This window comes from Eleutherodactylus coqui, chromosome 11 (genome assembly GCF_035609145.1).
Source record: "Eleutherodactylus coqui strain aEleCoq1 chromosome 11, aEleCoq1.hap1, whole genome shotgun sequence".
Taxonomy (NCBI): Eukaryota; Metazoa; Chordata; class Amphibia; order Anura; family Eleutherodactylidae; genus Eleutherodactylus; species Eleutherodactylus coqui.
Genome location: NC_089847.1, coordinates 29,896,236 through 29,915,211, shown reverse-complemented (window position 1 = coordinate 29,915,211; position 18,976 = coordinate 29,896,236). Strand labels below are relative to the sequence as shown.

General features: G+C 41.5%; 1 protein-coding gene across 1 annotated transcript in view; it reads right to left on the bottom strand.

Annotated features, from left to right (window-relative positions):
• Positions 1 to 545: 545 nt before the first annotated feature.
• Positions 546 to 18,976, bottom strand: part of LOC136582407 (cadherin-8) — a 426,860-nt gene continuing 408,429 nt past the window's right edge. Inside the window, exons 11-12 of the mRNA XM_066583436.1 lie at positions 6,476 to 6,727; positions 546 to 2,502 (exon numbers count right to left, since the gene is read on the bottom strand). Coding sequence (XP_066439533.1) covers positions 2,009 to 2,502; positions 6,476 to 6,727 — 746 coding nt within the window. The 3' untranslated portion in view covers positions 546 to 2,008. The remainder of the gene's footprint in view (positions 2,503 to 6,475; positions 6,728 to 18,976) is intronic.

The window sequence follows — 18,976 nt, the reverse complement described above, 5'->3', positions numbered from 1 at the left end:
TAAGAAGATTCTATTTTTCATTTGATCTAAAAGACAACTTAGAAACTAACTTTCAAGTATCAATATTGGGGATCACCATTACGTCTTAAAAACATTTCAAGAGAATCCTATAAGCAAGGCAAGAACATTTGACAAGGATCCAAAGGTTATTGACTTTTATCTCGAACTCTTTTAGCAGTCATTGAGGGGTTAAACACTAAGGAAGATTTATTGCTTACTAGCTATAGATTGATGTGTACGCCCTTGAGAAGGGCAAGTTGCCAGAAAAATAGTATAAGATGTTAGGGTCAAGATATAAGGGCTTTTTAAAAGTTTTCGAACCCCCATTCATTGATAAATCATATGAATTACCGTTAAAGCCGTTTTCCCACCAAAGGCATAATTCACGTTTTCTATCAAATACATAACAAGCACAATCAGCTCATTTACGTACCCAAAAGAAAAGAGACCAGAAAGATATTTATAAAAATATATTTCACCAAGTAGTAAACAATACAGGAATTTTCCAATACATGAAGTAAATAAACAAATGATAATATAGCTTCAGAGCAAAAGTAGAAAATTAAAATGATCTGCATGTGATACCTTGATTTAATATACAATTTCTACTTGTCATTGCAAATTCGACATGAGCGCAGCCGCTGGTGCTGCCAATTTCCGTGTGCAGTTGTCTCTGTGCATAACTAGCAAATATAGAAAAAAAAATGCTGACGTAAGCACTAAAATTATATATACACTGATTTTTTTTTTTTTTTTTTGCTCTAGAACACCGGATAACTGCAAGCGTGATTCTGTCACTGTACAGTGTAATGTGTAAAACTCTAAAACTCTAAAGTTTAAATATTCACATGAACCTGTTTACTTCCAGATGTTTGTGCTTGTAATAAAAAAAACACACCATATATCATATGTAATTCCGAACAAAATATAAAAGCTGACAAAGCCTCTCGGAAAAAAAGTTTTTTTTTTTTTTCTCGTCTTACAGCTTTCCATTAAAATTCAACTACTGCAAGTATACATTGCTCCCTTTATTAAATTACCTCTTGCGGCATTAAAAGCCATCATAAAATTTCAAAATGTATATGAATTTTAACACTTAGTATGTGCGTACAAAAAAATAAAAGATTAGTTAATGGATATACATTATATATATATATATATAGTTATGTATTCGAAACCGTTTTTCAATAAATAAAGATATGAAAAAAAAGAAAGGCAATAAAATAGCGCATTGAGAAATCAATGAATAAATATTTGGAGCAAGAGAAAATTGATATTTTTTACATATTTTTTTTCTTTTTTTTAAAATTCAAATTCGTTTCTGGCAAATTGAAATTTTTTCGAGGAAAAGTTCAGTACAAACATGCCTCTGTTTAAGGGGAAATGTCTCAGAATCATCAAAAACTTTTTAGAATTTTTTTTCTTCTTCTTTGAATTGGCGATAAAAGGTGAATAATTTAAGGCCCAAAAACATGTAGAGATGATGTTTAGTTGATGACTTGTAAGTCACCAAGTAAGTACAATGTATAGTCATCACACAGTGGAAGCCAGCTGGGAATCAATGTTATCAAAATTCATCAGAAGACCAAATATTGCTTTAGTAAAAAGTGGTTAACTCCTCTTTTCAAAATGTTGCAGTAGACGTTATCGGTAGAAGACTTTTAAGAACAGAGTAACAATCCACTTGTCCAAAGTTCGAACGTTTTTGTGTTTGCTCTGTTTAGTCAGACATCCCAGATGCCAAATCTTCAACCATCATGGTGGCCCAAGTGAATACTGAACATCCAATGACTTCTAGATACTTCACAAACTTTACTCCACAAGACTTACCCCCTAACGTACACAATTTTTGGTTCAACATTACGATGTAGTTGATTTGTTTTTACTTTATAGATGACTGGTGCTAATTGTCTCTAAAACAAGTTGGCCACATTAGTCTTAACTAACAATGACCCTAAAACTTTACAGAATTGTGAAGTTCAGGAATGCAAAAAATGTGGATTCATTGTCAAGTTTCTCTGTCACTTTCTCCAACTGAGTAAAGTTCTCCAAGTCTTTTAAAACGAGGACCCCAATCAGTGAGGTAGTCAAAATTTTGATCTGAGTCTGATGTTGATGACTCCAACGAGCTTAGAGAACCAGCTACTGATCCTCGCCCTTCATAACCATAAATCTGGATTGAGTCATAAGGTGGGGCAGTGGGATCATTGTCAGCTTCATGGAGCCTTACGTTAATAAATTCATCTACGTCAACACCATTGGGAGTAGATGTATGACCTTGTCGAGGCATGAACTGAAAATCAGGCTTGATGTCCTTGCGGGGTAAATAGCCATTTATTCCATCAGGGTTTTGTAACGTTGCAATATCAAAAGCCTCCGTATCTTCTTCACCGCCTCCTTCATCATCATAGCGGATGATATTTTCACGAACGTCTTCATCATCCTTAATGATCAGTGGCTCGTTTTTGTGTCTTCGAAGTGTTACAAATAACACAACAATAACTGTGAACAAAAGTGTATAATATTAATTCGTTTTATTACTTTTTTCAAATTTAATGTCCTAATTTTGTGTACTAAACATTCCTCAAAACAGCCAAATTAGGAGGCCTAAAAAAAGTACCTTTTGGATCTTTAAAGGGGTAGTCACAAAATGAGGTTTTATCACCTATCCACAAGATAGGTGATAAAGTCTAATCGGTACAGGTTCACCACGGACGCATCCATCGATTCCTAGAATAAGGGTCCTGTTTTCTTCTCTCCTCCTCACTGTGCACCCAGTAGAGATGTGGAAATTGATTGGAGCAATGTCCTAGAATGTGCAGTGCTGTTCCATTCATTTCAATGGGGCTAACAGAAAGAGCCGAGTACAACCACTTGGCTATCTCTGACACTTCCAATGAGGATGAATGGAGCATTACCATGTATGTTTGATTGCCGCCGTACTCAATCTCCTTATCACTGAGGGGGTGTAGTGAGCCCACATTGAGGAGGCGAGGATGACACAGGTCCCACGTTCTCAGTATCGGCCGAGGTCTCAACAATGAGACCTTTACTGATCAGACTTTTATCACCTATTCTGTGTACAATTTGGGGAATATTCCTTTAAGGGTCACATTATACAGATATGCATTGCTAATGCACCACATGTTAGTTTGGCACAGTGACTTGCTGGCGTGACTACACTATTTGGTGGCATGGCCTCCATTCAAACTGAATGGCAAAGGCTGCTCTATGCAATCAACATTTGCCAGATGCTGCTGCTACATATATATATATGACATGATTCTTCTTAGAAACTTTGAAAAAGATCAGATAACATATGATCTGTGGGTCCTAGAGTAAATAGCTGTAGAGCATGATCTAGGGATCATAGGGTCAATCTGCAGAAGTAGAAAGTTCATCAAGGGCTGTTGTACACTTTGCGAATGTTTTGAGGATGTAGAGACAAAGTAGTCCGGGTGCCTTGTCAAGCATATGGAAGGTGAATCAATTTATTTTTCTTGAGTCTCACTTTAAGGCCTCGGTCAGACGACCGTTTTTTGCCGCGATTTGCGGATCGCATGACGGATGCGCATCAGCAAATCGCGTGAGCAGGCTAGCAGCGTTTTCGGCAAAACGGGCCCGATCAAAGGAGCGCTGTCCAACCCATTGAAATTCAATGGAGCCAGCAATACAGCCGGCTCCATTGAAAGCAATGGGCTGCCAGCGAGCACGGGATGAATTTTCGGGAAAGGCTTAAAAATATAAGCCCTTCCCTGAAAAACATCCAAAAATGTGTAAAAATTAAAAAAAAAAATACTCACCTTGTCCCTGCAGCCGGAGCTCAGCCGCGGCCGGCCGGCAGTTCTCCTGAACTGCTCTGTGTAGTATTCAGCAGGTGGGGATTTAAAATCCCCGCCTGCTGAATGGGCTGCCTCTGATTGGTCACAGCCCTCACCAATCAGAGGCAGCTCTCACTCACCCATTCATGAATTCATGAATGGGTGAGTCAGTGCTGCCTCTGATTGGCTGAGCGCAGGGACCAATCAGGGGCAGCTCTCAGCTGAATTCAATGGGCGAACATCGTTCTTCTCTGCCACAGCTGTGCTGTGGCAGAGGAGAATGATCCTTATAGTATATGTTCTCAATGGGGTCGGCGCTGCTGCCGCCGGCCCCATTGAGCGCATATATAGAACACAAGGAATCGCAGAACGCAGATAGGTGCGATCTGCGATTCCTTGTGTCCTATAAATTATCGGACATCTGCATAAAAAGCGGACAAGTGACCGATCCCATTGCGAAACAATGGTTCTATATATGCGCAGATCGCATGTGCATCCGCAAATCGCGGCAAAAAATGGTCATCTGACCGAGGCCTAAATATCTTAAACAGGTTTCCAGGATTGGAAAGAAGAGTCTTAGTCTGGTACTGAAGCTTACTTGTACAAGGCTGAGCTGCCATACCAAACACAGCCCATGGACAATAGTGGCACTACGGAGATTTTTTTTCTTCACTCCCAGACAACCCCTTTAATCTTGTATAATAGATTTCTAGTTTCTAATACAGCTTTCACTATCCCCAGTTCTATGCAATGATGATAAGAGCTAACCTTTGAGTCCTCTTAAAAATCACCTTTTTAACTAAAGAGAAATGTTTCATATTTGTTTCTGAAAGACAAGCATTTTACCATAACACAAAGCAGAATTAAATGTACCGCGCCATTTAGAAGGGTATACTTTGATAATATATTAGCAGGGAATATATCAAGTGAGTGTGTTCTTTTTTTGTCTCCATTATTTTAATTCACTAGTTTCCATTAAACAGTATGCGGCTGCTTAAAAGTTTTCCGTTCTTACTTTTCCCCAGCATGTGGTCCACCTACAATAAATTTTCTGCACAAATGCCGAATTCAAGGAAGCATCATTCAAAGCTCCCAACATCTCTTCTCTATTGTGCCTAGAAGCTCTCATCTTACAGACCTCTAGATCATTTAAATGATTTTAAGCATATTTTTGCAGAAAATGTTATATTTTTTATAATGATTTGGTTGTTGTCTTATAAGTGTTATTTAACAGGACTGACTGGCAGATATTCATCTTTCGTGTTGCATTATTGAATGTGGCTGCTGTGATAGAACACATAGACAAGAAAAACACTTCAAGAGAACCCGCCATGTTGAGCATGTAGTCTGAACTTCAAGTAGCCAAGTGCTACCAAGTGGGGTTTGCTACCGTGTTGGCCAGTACAGCAAAATGTGATTGCTCTCAGTAAGGGAAACCCAGTAACCTTGTGGATATGATACCTTTTAATGGCTAAGAAAAATACATTAAGCTACAATATTGCAGAGCTCTATACAGCAGGATCACAATCTCCCTCTTTCTACTGGTAATACCTCTATCTATGCAGCCAAGCATCGTATGTGCTTTCTTTGCTACTTGACCGTACTGCAGAATTATTTCAGGCTGTCAGAAATAAGAACCCCAAAACCTTTCTCTTCTGAAGTCCTGCATAACACAGAACAGCTAATTTGATAGTCTTTCCAAGAATTTCTAAGTGCATCATATTACATTTGCAGTTTCCATTCTTTTGACCATTTATCCAGTAAGGCTAAATCTCTCTGCATGTTTAAGATGCAACTAGGAATATCATATAAACCAGATGACCTCTAAGACGTCTTTTTTCCAAGCCGAAGCACTTTTTTTCTAGCCTGTCATCATAGTAGAGACCATTCATCTCATTTACTAATGTAGTTGCCTACTTTTGAATGTTCTTCAGCTTCCCTCTATCCTTTGTGGAGCCTAAAACTGAATTATATATGGAATTTCCAAAGAATAGGGGATAACTTGTTGATCGGTAGGGATCTCACTGCTAAGACCCCACCGATCCTGAGAATGGGGGTCCCATGTCCCCTTCTTCTCATCACTGTGGGGATGGGACACAGGACTCCCGTTCATGGGATTGATAAAGGTCTCAGCAGTGATAGCTCCTCTGATCAGCAACTCATAACTTGTGATTGTGGTACAATCCTGTTAAAGATGCAACATAGTTATCAACAATGACATATTGATAAATTTATCGCAACTAAAGATAATAATGCCTACAACAAACGTGAACTCCAAAATACTGCAGATGTTAAACAATAACCCAGTTGTGCTTAAATGGGTTGTACCCCAATTACAAGTTAGCTGGCCTATTGGTGGTGGTCTCACCGCTTGGTTCTCCGTCAATCTTGAGAACAAGGGTCCTATGTCCCCTGTCCTCCTCACTGTGGGGTTACTGTACTCCTCACAGTAAGGAGATGACTGAATGGACTGCTGGTTGTGCAAATGCAGTGGCGCTCCATTCACTTTCAACGGGACTGCAAGATAGTTGAGCCGTACCCGCTTGAGTATTTCTGTCAGCCCATTGAAATGAATAGAACATTGAATGCACATGATAGGGAACAACTTGTAATTGTAGTACAACGACTTTTATGATGCTTTCAACATTGCTTACCTAAAAGAAGTACAATACAGGCCAGAATAGCTATTAAAGCGCCCATACTGAGTCCAATTGGCAGAACATAGGCTTCAGCATTACATGATTGCACCACTCCATCACTGCTACAACCGCAGACCCGTATAGTAAGGGTGCTGGTGCTGCTCATTGGGGGATTGCCGCTGTCACTTATTATAATTGGTAAAAGGTAAACTTCTTGCTTCAGGCGGTTAAATCCATTATGCCTCGCCAAAATGCTAAGGGAATTATCTAAAGAAGAAAAAAGAACTAAAAGTCAATATAATGAATTCATAACAAATAGATGCTTCTTAACAAATGTTTGCACACCGATATTTATTAAGAGAAAAACAAATGTTGTCTCTGGGATTAGACAAAATTGGCTATGCTTTTATTTTTTTATAAACAGCACATCTCTTGCCCATAGGCTATGCCTGGTATTGCAGCTTAGTCCTATTCTAGTGACTGTAGATGAGCTGCAATACCAAAGACAACCAAATTACAAGAGTGGTGTTGTTTATGGATTAAAATTAGACTCATTTTCAGACAACCCCTCTAAATACATTGCTGGAACCATTTCTTTATCCCTTTGGCATTCCAATGGGTGGTCTACTAGAGCACAAGTATTATATCACGATGTCCGGATGGCATATTAGCCTCTTACTCTTTACTTCTGCATGAGCCAACCTAAACAACCAATCACCGTGAACCAGGCAAACCAAATAACTAATCACCGGGAAGCAGGCAAGTCAAATAACCAATCACCGGGAAGCAGGCAAGTCAAATAACCAATCACTGGGAAGCAGGCAAGTCAAATAACCAATCACCGTGAATCAGGCAAGTCAAATAACCAATCACCGTGAATCAGGCAACCCAAATAAGCAATCACCGCGAATGAGTGAATCCAATCAACCAATCAGGTTGCGAATGGTGAGTATTTGGAGCGTTATATAGATATATGCGTCTGGATGTCATGCAGAAAATAGATTCTAAGATGGAGTGCACTCCAGGGCCTGGGCATTACAATAGCTGCTTCTGCTTGGCCCCTTTCTCCTGTCCTTGCTTGATGTTGTTTCTTGCAAGCCTTGTGTGGCACAGAGTGTCAAGGCAGCAGAAATGCAGTCCTAAGCTCTTGCTCATGACCTGAAGGTTGCAGGTTCAATCCCTGCTTAGTTCAGGTAGCCAGCTCAAGGTTAACTTATCCTTCTGAGGTCGGTAAAATGAGTACCCAGCTTGGTTGGGGGTAATAAATAAATCACTTGAAAGTTGGTGCTATACAAATAAATTCAAGATTTATTTATGTTGCATGGGCATCACTTCTATTTGTAGAATGACCTCTTTACAAAAAAAAAGCATACTACTGTATTGGATACATGTGGTCCTCCAGTAACATTGTAAGTTGAGTACAAAGTAATCCAAATGCAAAACAACAGAACTGTAGAGCATTCCATTGCTGACATCCAGTAGGCAATGTTTAGTTTAAGCAAATGAGGGAAGAGCACGTCCAAGTGCGGAAATCACCTTTTGAGTAAATGTGCCCTAAAAGAGTGTTTGACATTGAGTTTACCAGGAAAGGACAAACTCTTAAAGCCACTGGATTTTTGTCTGAGTAATGTCATGCAGTTCTTTTACTAACAGCCCGAGACAGCAAGAATCATCCGGCAGCCCGGAGCTTTTTAATGAGAATGTAAAAACATTTCTAATAAAATCTCAAATTGAGATGGTTCATGGTAATATCGTAAAGGTTATGTCGCCGGCGTCCCAACAATACACAAGGAGAATGTAATATCGTTAAATTGATATAAGGTAGTCCGGTTCTAGTATTAAGTATATTTTAAACCTTTCACAGTAGCCTCTATGCTTGCACACTGAGTGCTCCAATATTAACTGTCACTGTGTTTAGTATCAGCAATCAAAGATTCATTTTGCCGAGGATTTTTTTTCTCTTCTAAAACAAATCTACTCACAAATCTCCATCTCGGCAGCTCGGCATAATATCAGCTGGTCTTATTTATATGAAAGAGCAAGGGCATCATACTGTATGGGCAAACCATTGGGTTGCTATGAGGCCTAGGAAAGAGGGAGTCCAGCGATGGTTGTTCCATCGCCTAAGCCACTGGCAAAACCCAATGCGGGACTGTTTCTGCTGGAACTAAATAGTTAACAAACAAAAGCCAAGTGATGCAAGGGAAGAGGGGTAACAAATGCTAGGGTCTTTTGTTAAAAAAGCAGCATCATGTTGGGGGGCTACATGAATTTTGGTACCTGACTCTTTCTCTTCTATTATGCCACCCTGAAAGCGGATATACAGTATAAAACACCCATATAGAATGAAAGCAGGTTGGCAGATGGTGACCCAATTTTGCATATAAGCTGTAGAGGAAAGGGGGAGACCTACTAGCTATTTCACCAGCATGACGGCCATTTTGAACGTTGGATTCAATTCAAATTTTTTTCCAATGCAAAAGCAGATGTGTGATATGCCAAACTGGCAGAGAATTTCACCAGAAAAACAATGGTGTACCTCATTTTAACACAACTGTATTCGTTCTCTGTTAAAATAGTGTTTTCCCTTCATTACCGGCAATGTGAATGATAGCGTTATCTCAAGCAGAATGTGTTGAGATTGTCATTACGTCAGGGAAACAAAGCACTTGTGTCATTGTAGAATATTTCAACCAACACCACCCAACCAGATCTCCCTTTACACACATTGTAGTTGTCAAACCTTTTGCCAAATCTGCCTAATCACTGAACAGAACTTGATAGGGAAAACAAGGGTCTATCTGAAGTTGCTGTGTCACCCATTCTGCAAATTCTATTCAACGTTCTGTGTTACCTCTGTCAGGCATTGCAGTATTTACGTGTAGACAAAATTCACTTTATGCAGGCATGGATAACCCTGACTTTTTGAGACAGGCGACAAGTACTATGTTGTAGGCTCTTGCTGAATGAGGCCAGAACAGAGACTGCTAATGCTTCATCGATAGCGGTTTTTGGTCATCCATCTTTCAGCTTATTGGTGACAGAACCTGTTTCTCGGAACTTGGAAAGATGTTTGGCAACTGTACCGAATCGGTAATGGGAGGTCTGCTTGGGTGGCATTAATTGAAATCTGCAGTGATGACACGTGCTTCATTCACCTGACATAAGGATGATCTCGACATGTTCTGCTTCACATCATTCACATTGCTTGTAATGAAGAAAAATCACTGCGTTAGCATGAGAATGAATAAAGTTATGTTAAAATGAAGCACACCATTGTTCTTGCAATGCAAAAAATTCGACTTGAGAATATTGGCCGTGTAAAAATGGCCTAACTGTGATAGAATTCTGTCACCTCCCATACAGATTTATCCCTACTGACTCAAGGAGTCAAAGCATGATAATAATGCCAAATGCAGCCTATTGCTATGCAACACCCCCAATGTTGGCACAAATATCGGAGGAACATTTCTTTAAATGCTGCAAACATTTTGACAAATATATATATTTGATTGTTAAAGGGAACTCTAGCTCCCCTTTGGCCCATCTCTAGCTTGAATGCAAGATATGATACAGGTGGGCATGGAGGCATACAGGTTCCATATGGATCCGGCAGCACATCGATCTACATTAGCTGTAACTGAGTTTCTAGGTTGCGCAAAATCATAGGCTGACGAAGTTGGCATCCCAGATGATTCCATACATGTTTTATTGGCAATAAATCTGGTGACTGGCCGGACCACAGAAGCATGGCAATGTTGTAAGGGACATTCCTGTGGCCCCCTTGTGTGTATCCTGCTGGAAAATGCCTTTTGGAAGCCACCATTAGAGGAATACATGTGACTGCAGCAAGTCCTGCAGTCACTGCCCCTCATATCACCACTAGGGGTGACCGACTGTCATATGTAATAGCTCCCCTAAACCATCACAGCAGCAGTGGGGTTACTGTGCAGCTCCACTGCTAAGGCAGGGTTGAGGTGCTCACCCCTAGGTCTCCAGAGCCACCAGCATGGCCATCATCCATGCCCAAGCCAGGATTTGTCAATGAACACAACCCAGTTCCACTCCATAGTAGTCTAGTTTTGTGTTTCGTGATACCACTGCAAACGGAGGCGACACTGGGTGAGTTTCAAAGGCAGTTCATGTAATGGGCACTGTGTGACCAAATATCCTTTACCTAAATGCCTTGAAACAGTTACAGGGGCCTGTAATGATCTCGTCCCCTGTCTCTGGATGTCGGACAATGAAACAGTTGGAGCTGCTTGTGCTTGTTGGATGATCTTCTCTACTGGTGGTCTGTCAAGGGTGTCCTGAGCTACTCGCCTTGTGTGTGTGCTCTCACCCATTCACAAGTCCCAACACTTTCTTACAGTCTGGTCAGAACAGCCCAGTTGGTGGGCAATTCATTGACCATTCAACTTCTCGCATTCCAAAAATGTGTCCCCTCTTAAACCCTGTTAACTAGCTGAAGTCTCTTCAGTTGCACCATAGATGCATCTAGTGGTCAACAACCTCTACACAAGCGGAAAAAGAAGTAAAATACACACAAGTAGCCTTTGAGGACCTTTTTATAGGCTAAGGGTGGAACCACTTTTAGGACTTCAGGTGGCAAGACCGTTCATCTAATCACACCACAACTCTATTCATTTGCATATCTGCCTGAGATGTAACTGCATGCCGGGTTTTCCAGCAAACCGACAACTTCCTCTAGGTGCTGGATTTTTTTTGACAAAGAGTATATAACCCACATGTGCTGGTTTGATGCTCTATGTTGTCGTTGAAATGCTTATTTAACTGCTTTTTATATTGATTTAACCTAGTCATTTGTCAAATCTCTACTCTGATGAAGAGGACATTCAAAGGCACATAAAGCTGTCAAAATGATAACATATTCTCAAAATACTGTTCAAGTAAGATACTAGCTGGTATTACTATCAATGGAAAGAGCCTGGGGGAATATTGCAAGTATAAAAAAATGAAATATTAAATAAGTACAGTGTAATGAGAGTAAAAGATCCACATGTCAGCATATATTGCTTTTTCCTCTTATGTTGTAAGTGATTGCTCATTTCAGTGTTGAATTTTCCAGGTTGTGTATTATGGAAGCAATGACTGCGTTTGTAGAGAAGAAAGAGAGAAATAAAAAAATAAGTGATAAAATATAAACCAGATATTATAAGGCAATAAATAAATAAATATCAATAAATATGTGTTTGACAGTACTACAGCTCATGCTAAGGGCCATTATAACAAAGCATTGGGTCCAGTGCAGTAATTGTATTGAGTGAATCCATTTTCCTCAGCATTTTCATGGAGGAAGATACACTTATTGTCAAAAGAATCCATCCTTTAGTGGTTGTCACACTGAAATATATATATATATATGATTGTAGCATTGATATCAGTGAGTGATTGAAAATCAGAGCCGAAGGATAATTTATTGAGGAAAACAGACCTCTTGAAGGGAAGGCTCTAGTACCCTGTTGTACTATCTCTAGCTTGGATACAAGATGTGATATAGGCAGACATGGAGGCTATAGGACTCTGTTATACCGCCTCCAGTTTGGATGCAAGATGTGATATGGGCGGGCATGGAGGCTCTCATACCCTGTTGTACCGCCTCTAGCTTGGATACAAGATGTGATAAGGCTGGGCATGAAGGCCCTAGTACCCTGTTATACCGCCTCCAGTTTGGATGCAAGATGTGATATGGGTGAGCATGGAGTCTCTCATACCCTGTTGTACCACCTCTAGCTTGGATACAAGATGTGATACAGGCAGATATGGAGGCTATAGGACCCTGTTATACCGCCTCCAGTTTGGATGCAAGATGTGATACGGGTGGGCATGGAGGCTCTAGTACCCTGTTGTACCACCTCTAGCTTGGATACAAGATGTGATATGGGCGGGCATGTAGACCGTAGTACCCTGTTGTACCACCTCTAGTTTGGATGCAAGATGTGCTACCGGCAGGTATGGAGGCTCTCATACCCTGTTATACCACCTCTAGTTTGGATGCAAGATGTGATACTGGCAGGCGTGGAGGCATACAGATTCTGTATGGTATCCTGCATCATATCGCTCCTCACTTGCTGTAACTGAGCCTTTAGATTGTACAAATTTGTACGCTGTTGAAGTTTGAATCCAAGGTGGTCCCATACATGTTCTGTTGGCGATAAATCTAGTGACCGGGCAGGCCATTAAAGTGTGGCAGTGTTAAGTAAACATTCCTATGACCCCCTTGCTGTCTGCAGCCGAGCATTACCCTGCTGGAAAACGCCTCTTAGAAACCCCGCCATGAGAGACAACACATGTAGCTGTAGGATGTCCTGAACATACTGCAGAGCTGTTATTGTCCCTCGTGCCATGATAGGAGAACCAGCCACCTGTTTCCAACAAATCAGAACGTAACCATTCCAAAACATTCAAATAAAAACTTTGGTTGACTATTTGGCCCTGTGTTACAAATTCTGAGCGCACTATCCCTATCACCTCAAAGAAACAAGTGAACCTTTTTCATATGTTGTTCCTAGAAAGCAGCCATCATGAAATAGGCGAAAAACTGAACAACTTGTTGAAAAAAAATCATTGTAGCCGAACACAACCTTTCCCAACAACATTGGCTGGAATGCTGCCTCAAAAGGGTTCCGCAGACATTCACCTAGAAATAGAAGCCTATACTAGTATCACTTATCACTAGAGATGATCGAGTATACTCGCTAAAGGCAATTGCTCGAGCGAGCATTGCCTTTAGCGAGTACCTGCCCGCTCCAGACAAAAGGTTCGGGTGCCGGTGGTGGGCAGGGAGCTGTGGGGGAGAGCGGCGCGGAACGGAGGGGAGATCTCTCTCTCCCTCTCTCCCCCCTCCGCTCCCTCCTGCTGACTGCCGCTACTCACCGCTCCCCCGCGCCGGCACCCGAACCTTTCGTCTCGAGCGGGCCGGTACTCGCTAAAGGCAATGCTTGCTCGAGCAATTGCCTTTAGTGAGTATATTCGCTCATCTCCACTCATCACACATTGTATCACTTTCGGCTTTTTTTAATTAAAAAAAATGTTCTTCAAGCCAAGATTTTGGGAACCGGCATTGTATGCGTGTCAAGTCAAGCTGAATGCATGGAGGAGCCACATACAATAACTTTTTGTATTGGGTTTTTCACACTATTTTTAAAAGTTCTTTTGCATAGCATATTGGCTTAGTATTCAGTGCCACAAACTTTAAATGCTGAACTCATGGGGAAGCTTTTAGTTGTGTGGCTCAGACTAATGACAGATACACTTTAATTTATGTTATGTCAAATATGTTTGTTTCTCCTGTAATTTATGAAGGTACATTAAGGAAAAGAAAATATATGAAATGTAGCAGATCAGATGCATATTTTATGTTTTATTACATCACATTCATCTACTCTTCTGTAAATGGAGAAGAAGACATCCGGCGTGTGTTTGGCGTACCGGTATCAACACTTAAGCGTCCTTTGTTACCTTCAATTACCTTCAAGATTTAGAACACCTCTATTGACCAAGGACCACAGAAGCAAGAGTGCTTCTTAGGTATTTGTCTCACGTCTGAAAAAATGAATAAGCTCTAAGTTGACATTCACCCACTGTGCAATTGATTGACCCTCTCGCATTAATGCCAGCTTGGCTTTGTTCCTATGTGAAGGTAAATGAACGTGCAAAATGTCAGGCTATGAAACAGCAGAGAAATCCTTATCTTCTGCATCTCGTTTACCTTGGGGAGCCGCCAAAAGAACAACTGGCACGTGAACCACGCTACTAGAATTGTGTTACATAACTTTTTCCACTGTCCATTGTCCTTTTAAACATCACGGAACACATAGAGCGGGATCACAAGCTTTGGACTTACTGATTTGCAATGCCTTAAAAGCTTCAAAAATCTAAAATACTGCAAAATTTTTAATAATGTTAAAGGACCACTTCAGTGAAAATACATTATTCTATACTTGCCCTGCTCAACTGATAGCTTGTCACACTCTGGAGGTCTCCTCTGTGTATTTCAATCACTTCCATGCAGTGCAGCCCCCTGTCTGATGCTTATCAGACACCATGTTGAGGCTGAGATTTTTTAATTCTGCTTTCACATCAATCCCATGATGCATTAGCATTAGCTGAGGCTATACCCTTCTGATTGAATGTGGGGGAGGTTTAATTATCATTGCCTTGCATTTTCATCTAAATAAGCTACAACCCATAAGTATACAGTCAGGAGGATGAGCTGTGGTCTCCTCTATTATAACTGTGTGTCTGGAGCTGTGTGATACTTAGCAGTAATTGTGATAGGGGTGTATGTGTCTTCCTATAAGCAGTCTCTATGGTAGATCCATGTAACAGTAACACCCAAACTGAGAATCTGGCTAGAAAATGAATCCATAACCACAAATAGATCTGAGCTGGTCACAAGTGAGATCACATGACCAATCAAGGAGAAAGAGGCTAGAAGTTTAGGACAGTAAGAAATAACAAACCAAGGTAACACTAGCAGATATATATATATATATATATATATATATATATATATATATATATATATATATATATATATATACATATATATACACACACACATATATACAAACACACATATATACACACACACACATATATACAAACACATATATATACACACACATACACACACACACACACACATATATACAAACACACACACACACATACACACACACATACACACACACATACACACACACATACACACACACACATATATACACATACATATATATACACATATATATATATATATATACATATATATACACATACATATATACATATATATATACATACATATATACATATATATACATATATATACACACATATATACACACACATATATATATACAGGGTGAGAGCTACATAATGGATTAATTTTAAAAAATCACCAGAATGGCCCTTTAAGGGTTTATACGTTGTTAAATATTCCAAAAATGTTAATGACTTTACAATTCTGGAATTATATAGCATACTTTTAAGGTACATACTGCAGCTAGTAATGTAGAGTCAAGACCCTGTTTTGGGTAAAACTTTGCTAAAAGCTCAGTACAGGTTCGTATTAAATCAAAGTTTTAGCAAAGTTTGACTAAAAAAAGGGTTCTACTGGTTCATTCATTCAACACTAGTCAATATACTAAGCACAACAAAGTAGACACATACTATGAAGTCTACATGTAAAGGATTAAGGCTGCTCATATCACCTTAACCATGAATGGTATATAGCTACTCTCTGAAATGATGACAAAAACAAAAAAGGAACTGATGACATTGTCAAGTCGAACGTCCTTGCGAAAATGGAGAGAAAGAAAACGGAACCATTTCAGTTTTAAGATCAGTGCCCCTATTCCCCATCTATAAATGCACCGGATATGGGTTTTATAACTTCCACACTGGTCCTATGATCGTCCAAATGATATTGTATATGTTAATTCCATATATCATAAAGGAAGGTACTATGGGGTCCAAATAGAATGGGAAAGCAGCTCAACATGTTCCTATCCCCTTAATAGGGTTATTCTAAGATAGGCTTTTATCTCTTAGGAATAGAATAGGTGATAAAAGTCTTATTGGTGGTGGTCTCATAACTGAGACCCCCAGTGATCCTGAGAAAAGGGTTCCAGTGCCTCTGAGAGTTCCCTGCACCCCCGCAGTGAGGAGGAGATTGAATAGAGTTTCAGTCAAGCATATGCGCTGCTACTCCATTCACCTTCAATGACGCTGCTGGAAATAGCCAAGTGCTTGTAGTTGGTTATTTTCATCAGCCCCATTTAAAAAAAAGGAGAAGCACTAAACATATTTGACCGCCACTCCATTCGCTCTCCATGTCATTGCGGGTGATGAGAAGAAGGGGGCACAGTACTCCCATTCTTCCCCACCAAACTGGCTTTTTTCACCTATTCTATAATAGGTGGTAAATGTCTATATTGAGATAACCCCTTTAAGGCTCCTATACACATTAGGCAAAAGTCATCCTAACCCTTCTGTATATGGGAGCGCCCATCTTTCCATCAACAGATGATATTGTGGAAACAATGATCGGTCACATTGAATTTCAATGCCTGTTCTTTTTGTTTTTCCTGGAGATAAGCTACAGCAGAGATGTCTGTTAGTGACTAGAAATGAGCGAGTATACTCGCTAAGGCACATTACTTGAGCGAGTAGTGCCTTAGCCGAGTATCTCCCCGCTCGTCTCTAAAGATTCGGGGGCCGTCGGCGGCCGAGAGCGGGGAGGAACGGAGGGGAGATCTCTCTCTCCCCCGCGCTCCCCGCCGCAACTCACCTGTCACCCGCGCCGCCCCCCGAATCTTTAGAGACGAGCGGGGAGATACTCGGCTAAGGCACTACTCGCTCGAGTAATGTGCCTTAGCGAGTATACTCGCTCATCTCTATTAGTGACTTATTCCTGTCTGCCCATTGAAAGTACATAAACGTTCAGCCAAAACAAGAGTTCATGTTTATGGGGACAGCTTGGAGAAATGCCTGTTGGCTGAATGAGAACTTGCAAAACAGCTATGTAGCTTGCAGGTGGAAAAGTTAAATGCTTTTCAGCATCTAGGAAAGCTGAGTGTTAAAAAGAGCTTGAAAGTAGACTTCAGCAGAGCCTGTCACATCCCCCAAGGGCAGTGATGGCGAACCTTTTAGAGACCGAGTGCCCAAATTGCAGCCCAAAACCCACATATTTATGACAAAGTGCCAACACGTCAGGGGGCGGGGCTTATCACGACCTATGATTTTACCCCCGTCAATCTAAAAAGGACCTGGCCGCTTCAAAATAGACAGCGTGCAGATTCTGACTGCTTTTTGGATGCGGAAATGCTGCAGAATGTCCTCAGCGGAAATTTCTGTGGAAACCTCTGCAGCATTTCCGCTGTCTATTTTGAAACAGCCCTGCCCATTTTCACCATATGTAAACATACCCCAGCAATAATAGTGCCCCCACCAACGATAATAGTGACCCCCCCAAGCAGCCCCAGCAATAATAGTGACCCCCCCAGTGGCCCCAGCAATAATAGTGCCCCCCCAGCGGCCCCAGCAATAATAGTGAACCCCCCACAGCAGCCCCAGAGATAATAGTGACATCCCACAGCAGCCCCAAGTATAATAGTGACCCCCCCTAGTGGTAATAGTAAACCCCCCCACAGCGGACCCTAGTATCACAGTGACACCCCACAGCGGCCTCCAGTATCACAGTGACCCCCCCACAGTGGCCCCCAGTATCACAGTGACCCCCCTCCCCCCATCCCACAGCGGCTTCCATTAGTAATAGGGACATTACTAATATTCACCCTACAGTAGCCCCCAGTATGACAGTGACCCCCCCCCCCACACACACACAGCGGCTTCCAGTAGTAATAGTGACACCCCACAGCGGCGCCCGTAGTAATAGTGACACCCCACAATGGCCCCCATCATAATAGTGACATCCCACAGCAGCCCCCCATTCCACCCCCCGAGACCCACATACTTACCCCCTCCTCCTCATGGAAGCACGGCTTCTTCTCTGCCTGGAACGCCCCCAAGCAGCGCTAATCGCAGGTGCACATTGACGTCAGTGTGCTGCCGAACACCTCCTTCCCCTGCTCTCGTGGAACAAAATAGGAGATGAGGGGGAGGGGGGAGGAGGATCCCTGCTGCACACTGATGTCACAGTGTGCGCCAGGATTAGCGCCGGCATTCACTATTGCGGTAACGCATGCCAGCAGGGATGGCTCTGCGTGCCGCCTCTGGCACACATACCATAGGTTCGCAACCACTGCCCTAGGAGGTCTGTGATGTCCTTGCTGAAGCAGAGCTAGCAAATGTTTATGTTAGGAGATAAGGACAGAAAGCCTTTAGGAGCCAGCACCTTCTCCTTCCCCCTCGTGTAGCTGGTTTTAACCAGTCCTGATAACTTTTTGGAGCCAAAATTCAAACAAAGAAAAACTGTAATATAGAAATTACGACTGATCTGTACGTCGCAGCCCACCAACAAGGATATTTTGGGCAATGTCGCATCACCATAAATAAGATGCTGAGATTCCCATCCTTGGGAAACATTCAGAGACTCCAGAACCGCATATCTTGGAAAGCATGTATGCGACCATAGCGATCTGGGGGCTCAAAACGCATGTAAAATCATGAGCGGAAATAACGTTGTCATATTTGCATGGTGGGTCCCACCGACATGGAGTTGTGAAAGAAATATGGATTTCAATGTCCCTGAGCTTCAATGTAAGCCAGACCCCCACAGGGGCTGGAAGGATCTAAATGGGAGTTACCCTGCTAAGGGTTTAAAAACCGCACAGGGATGTGTGCTCAGGGTCAGCCCCCTGGAGGGCGCCCTGTGTGTGGACTAGCCAGATTTTCCTTTCCATGTGGCTCCACACAAAGAATGGTAACACTCTTACTTTGATCCCTTTATTTTACTGTCTGTGATATCTTATGCATGCCTCTTGTCTATTACCTTCTAACATCATTTTTGTATTTTTCTGTAAACAA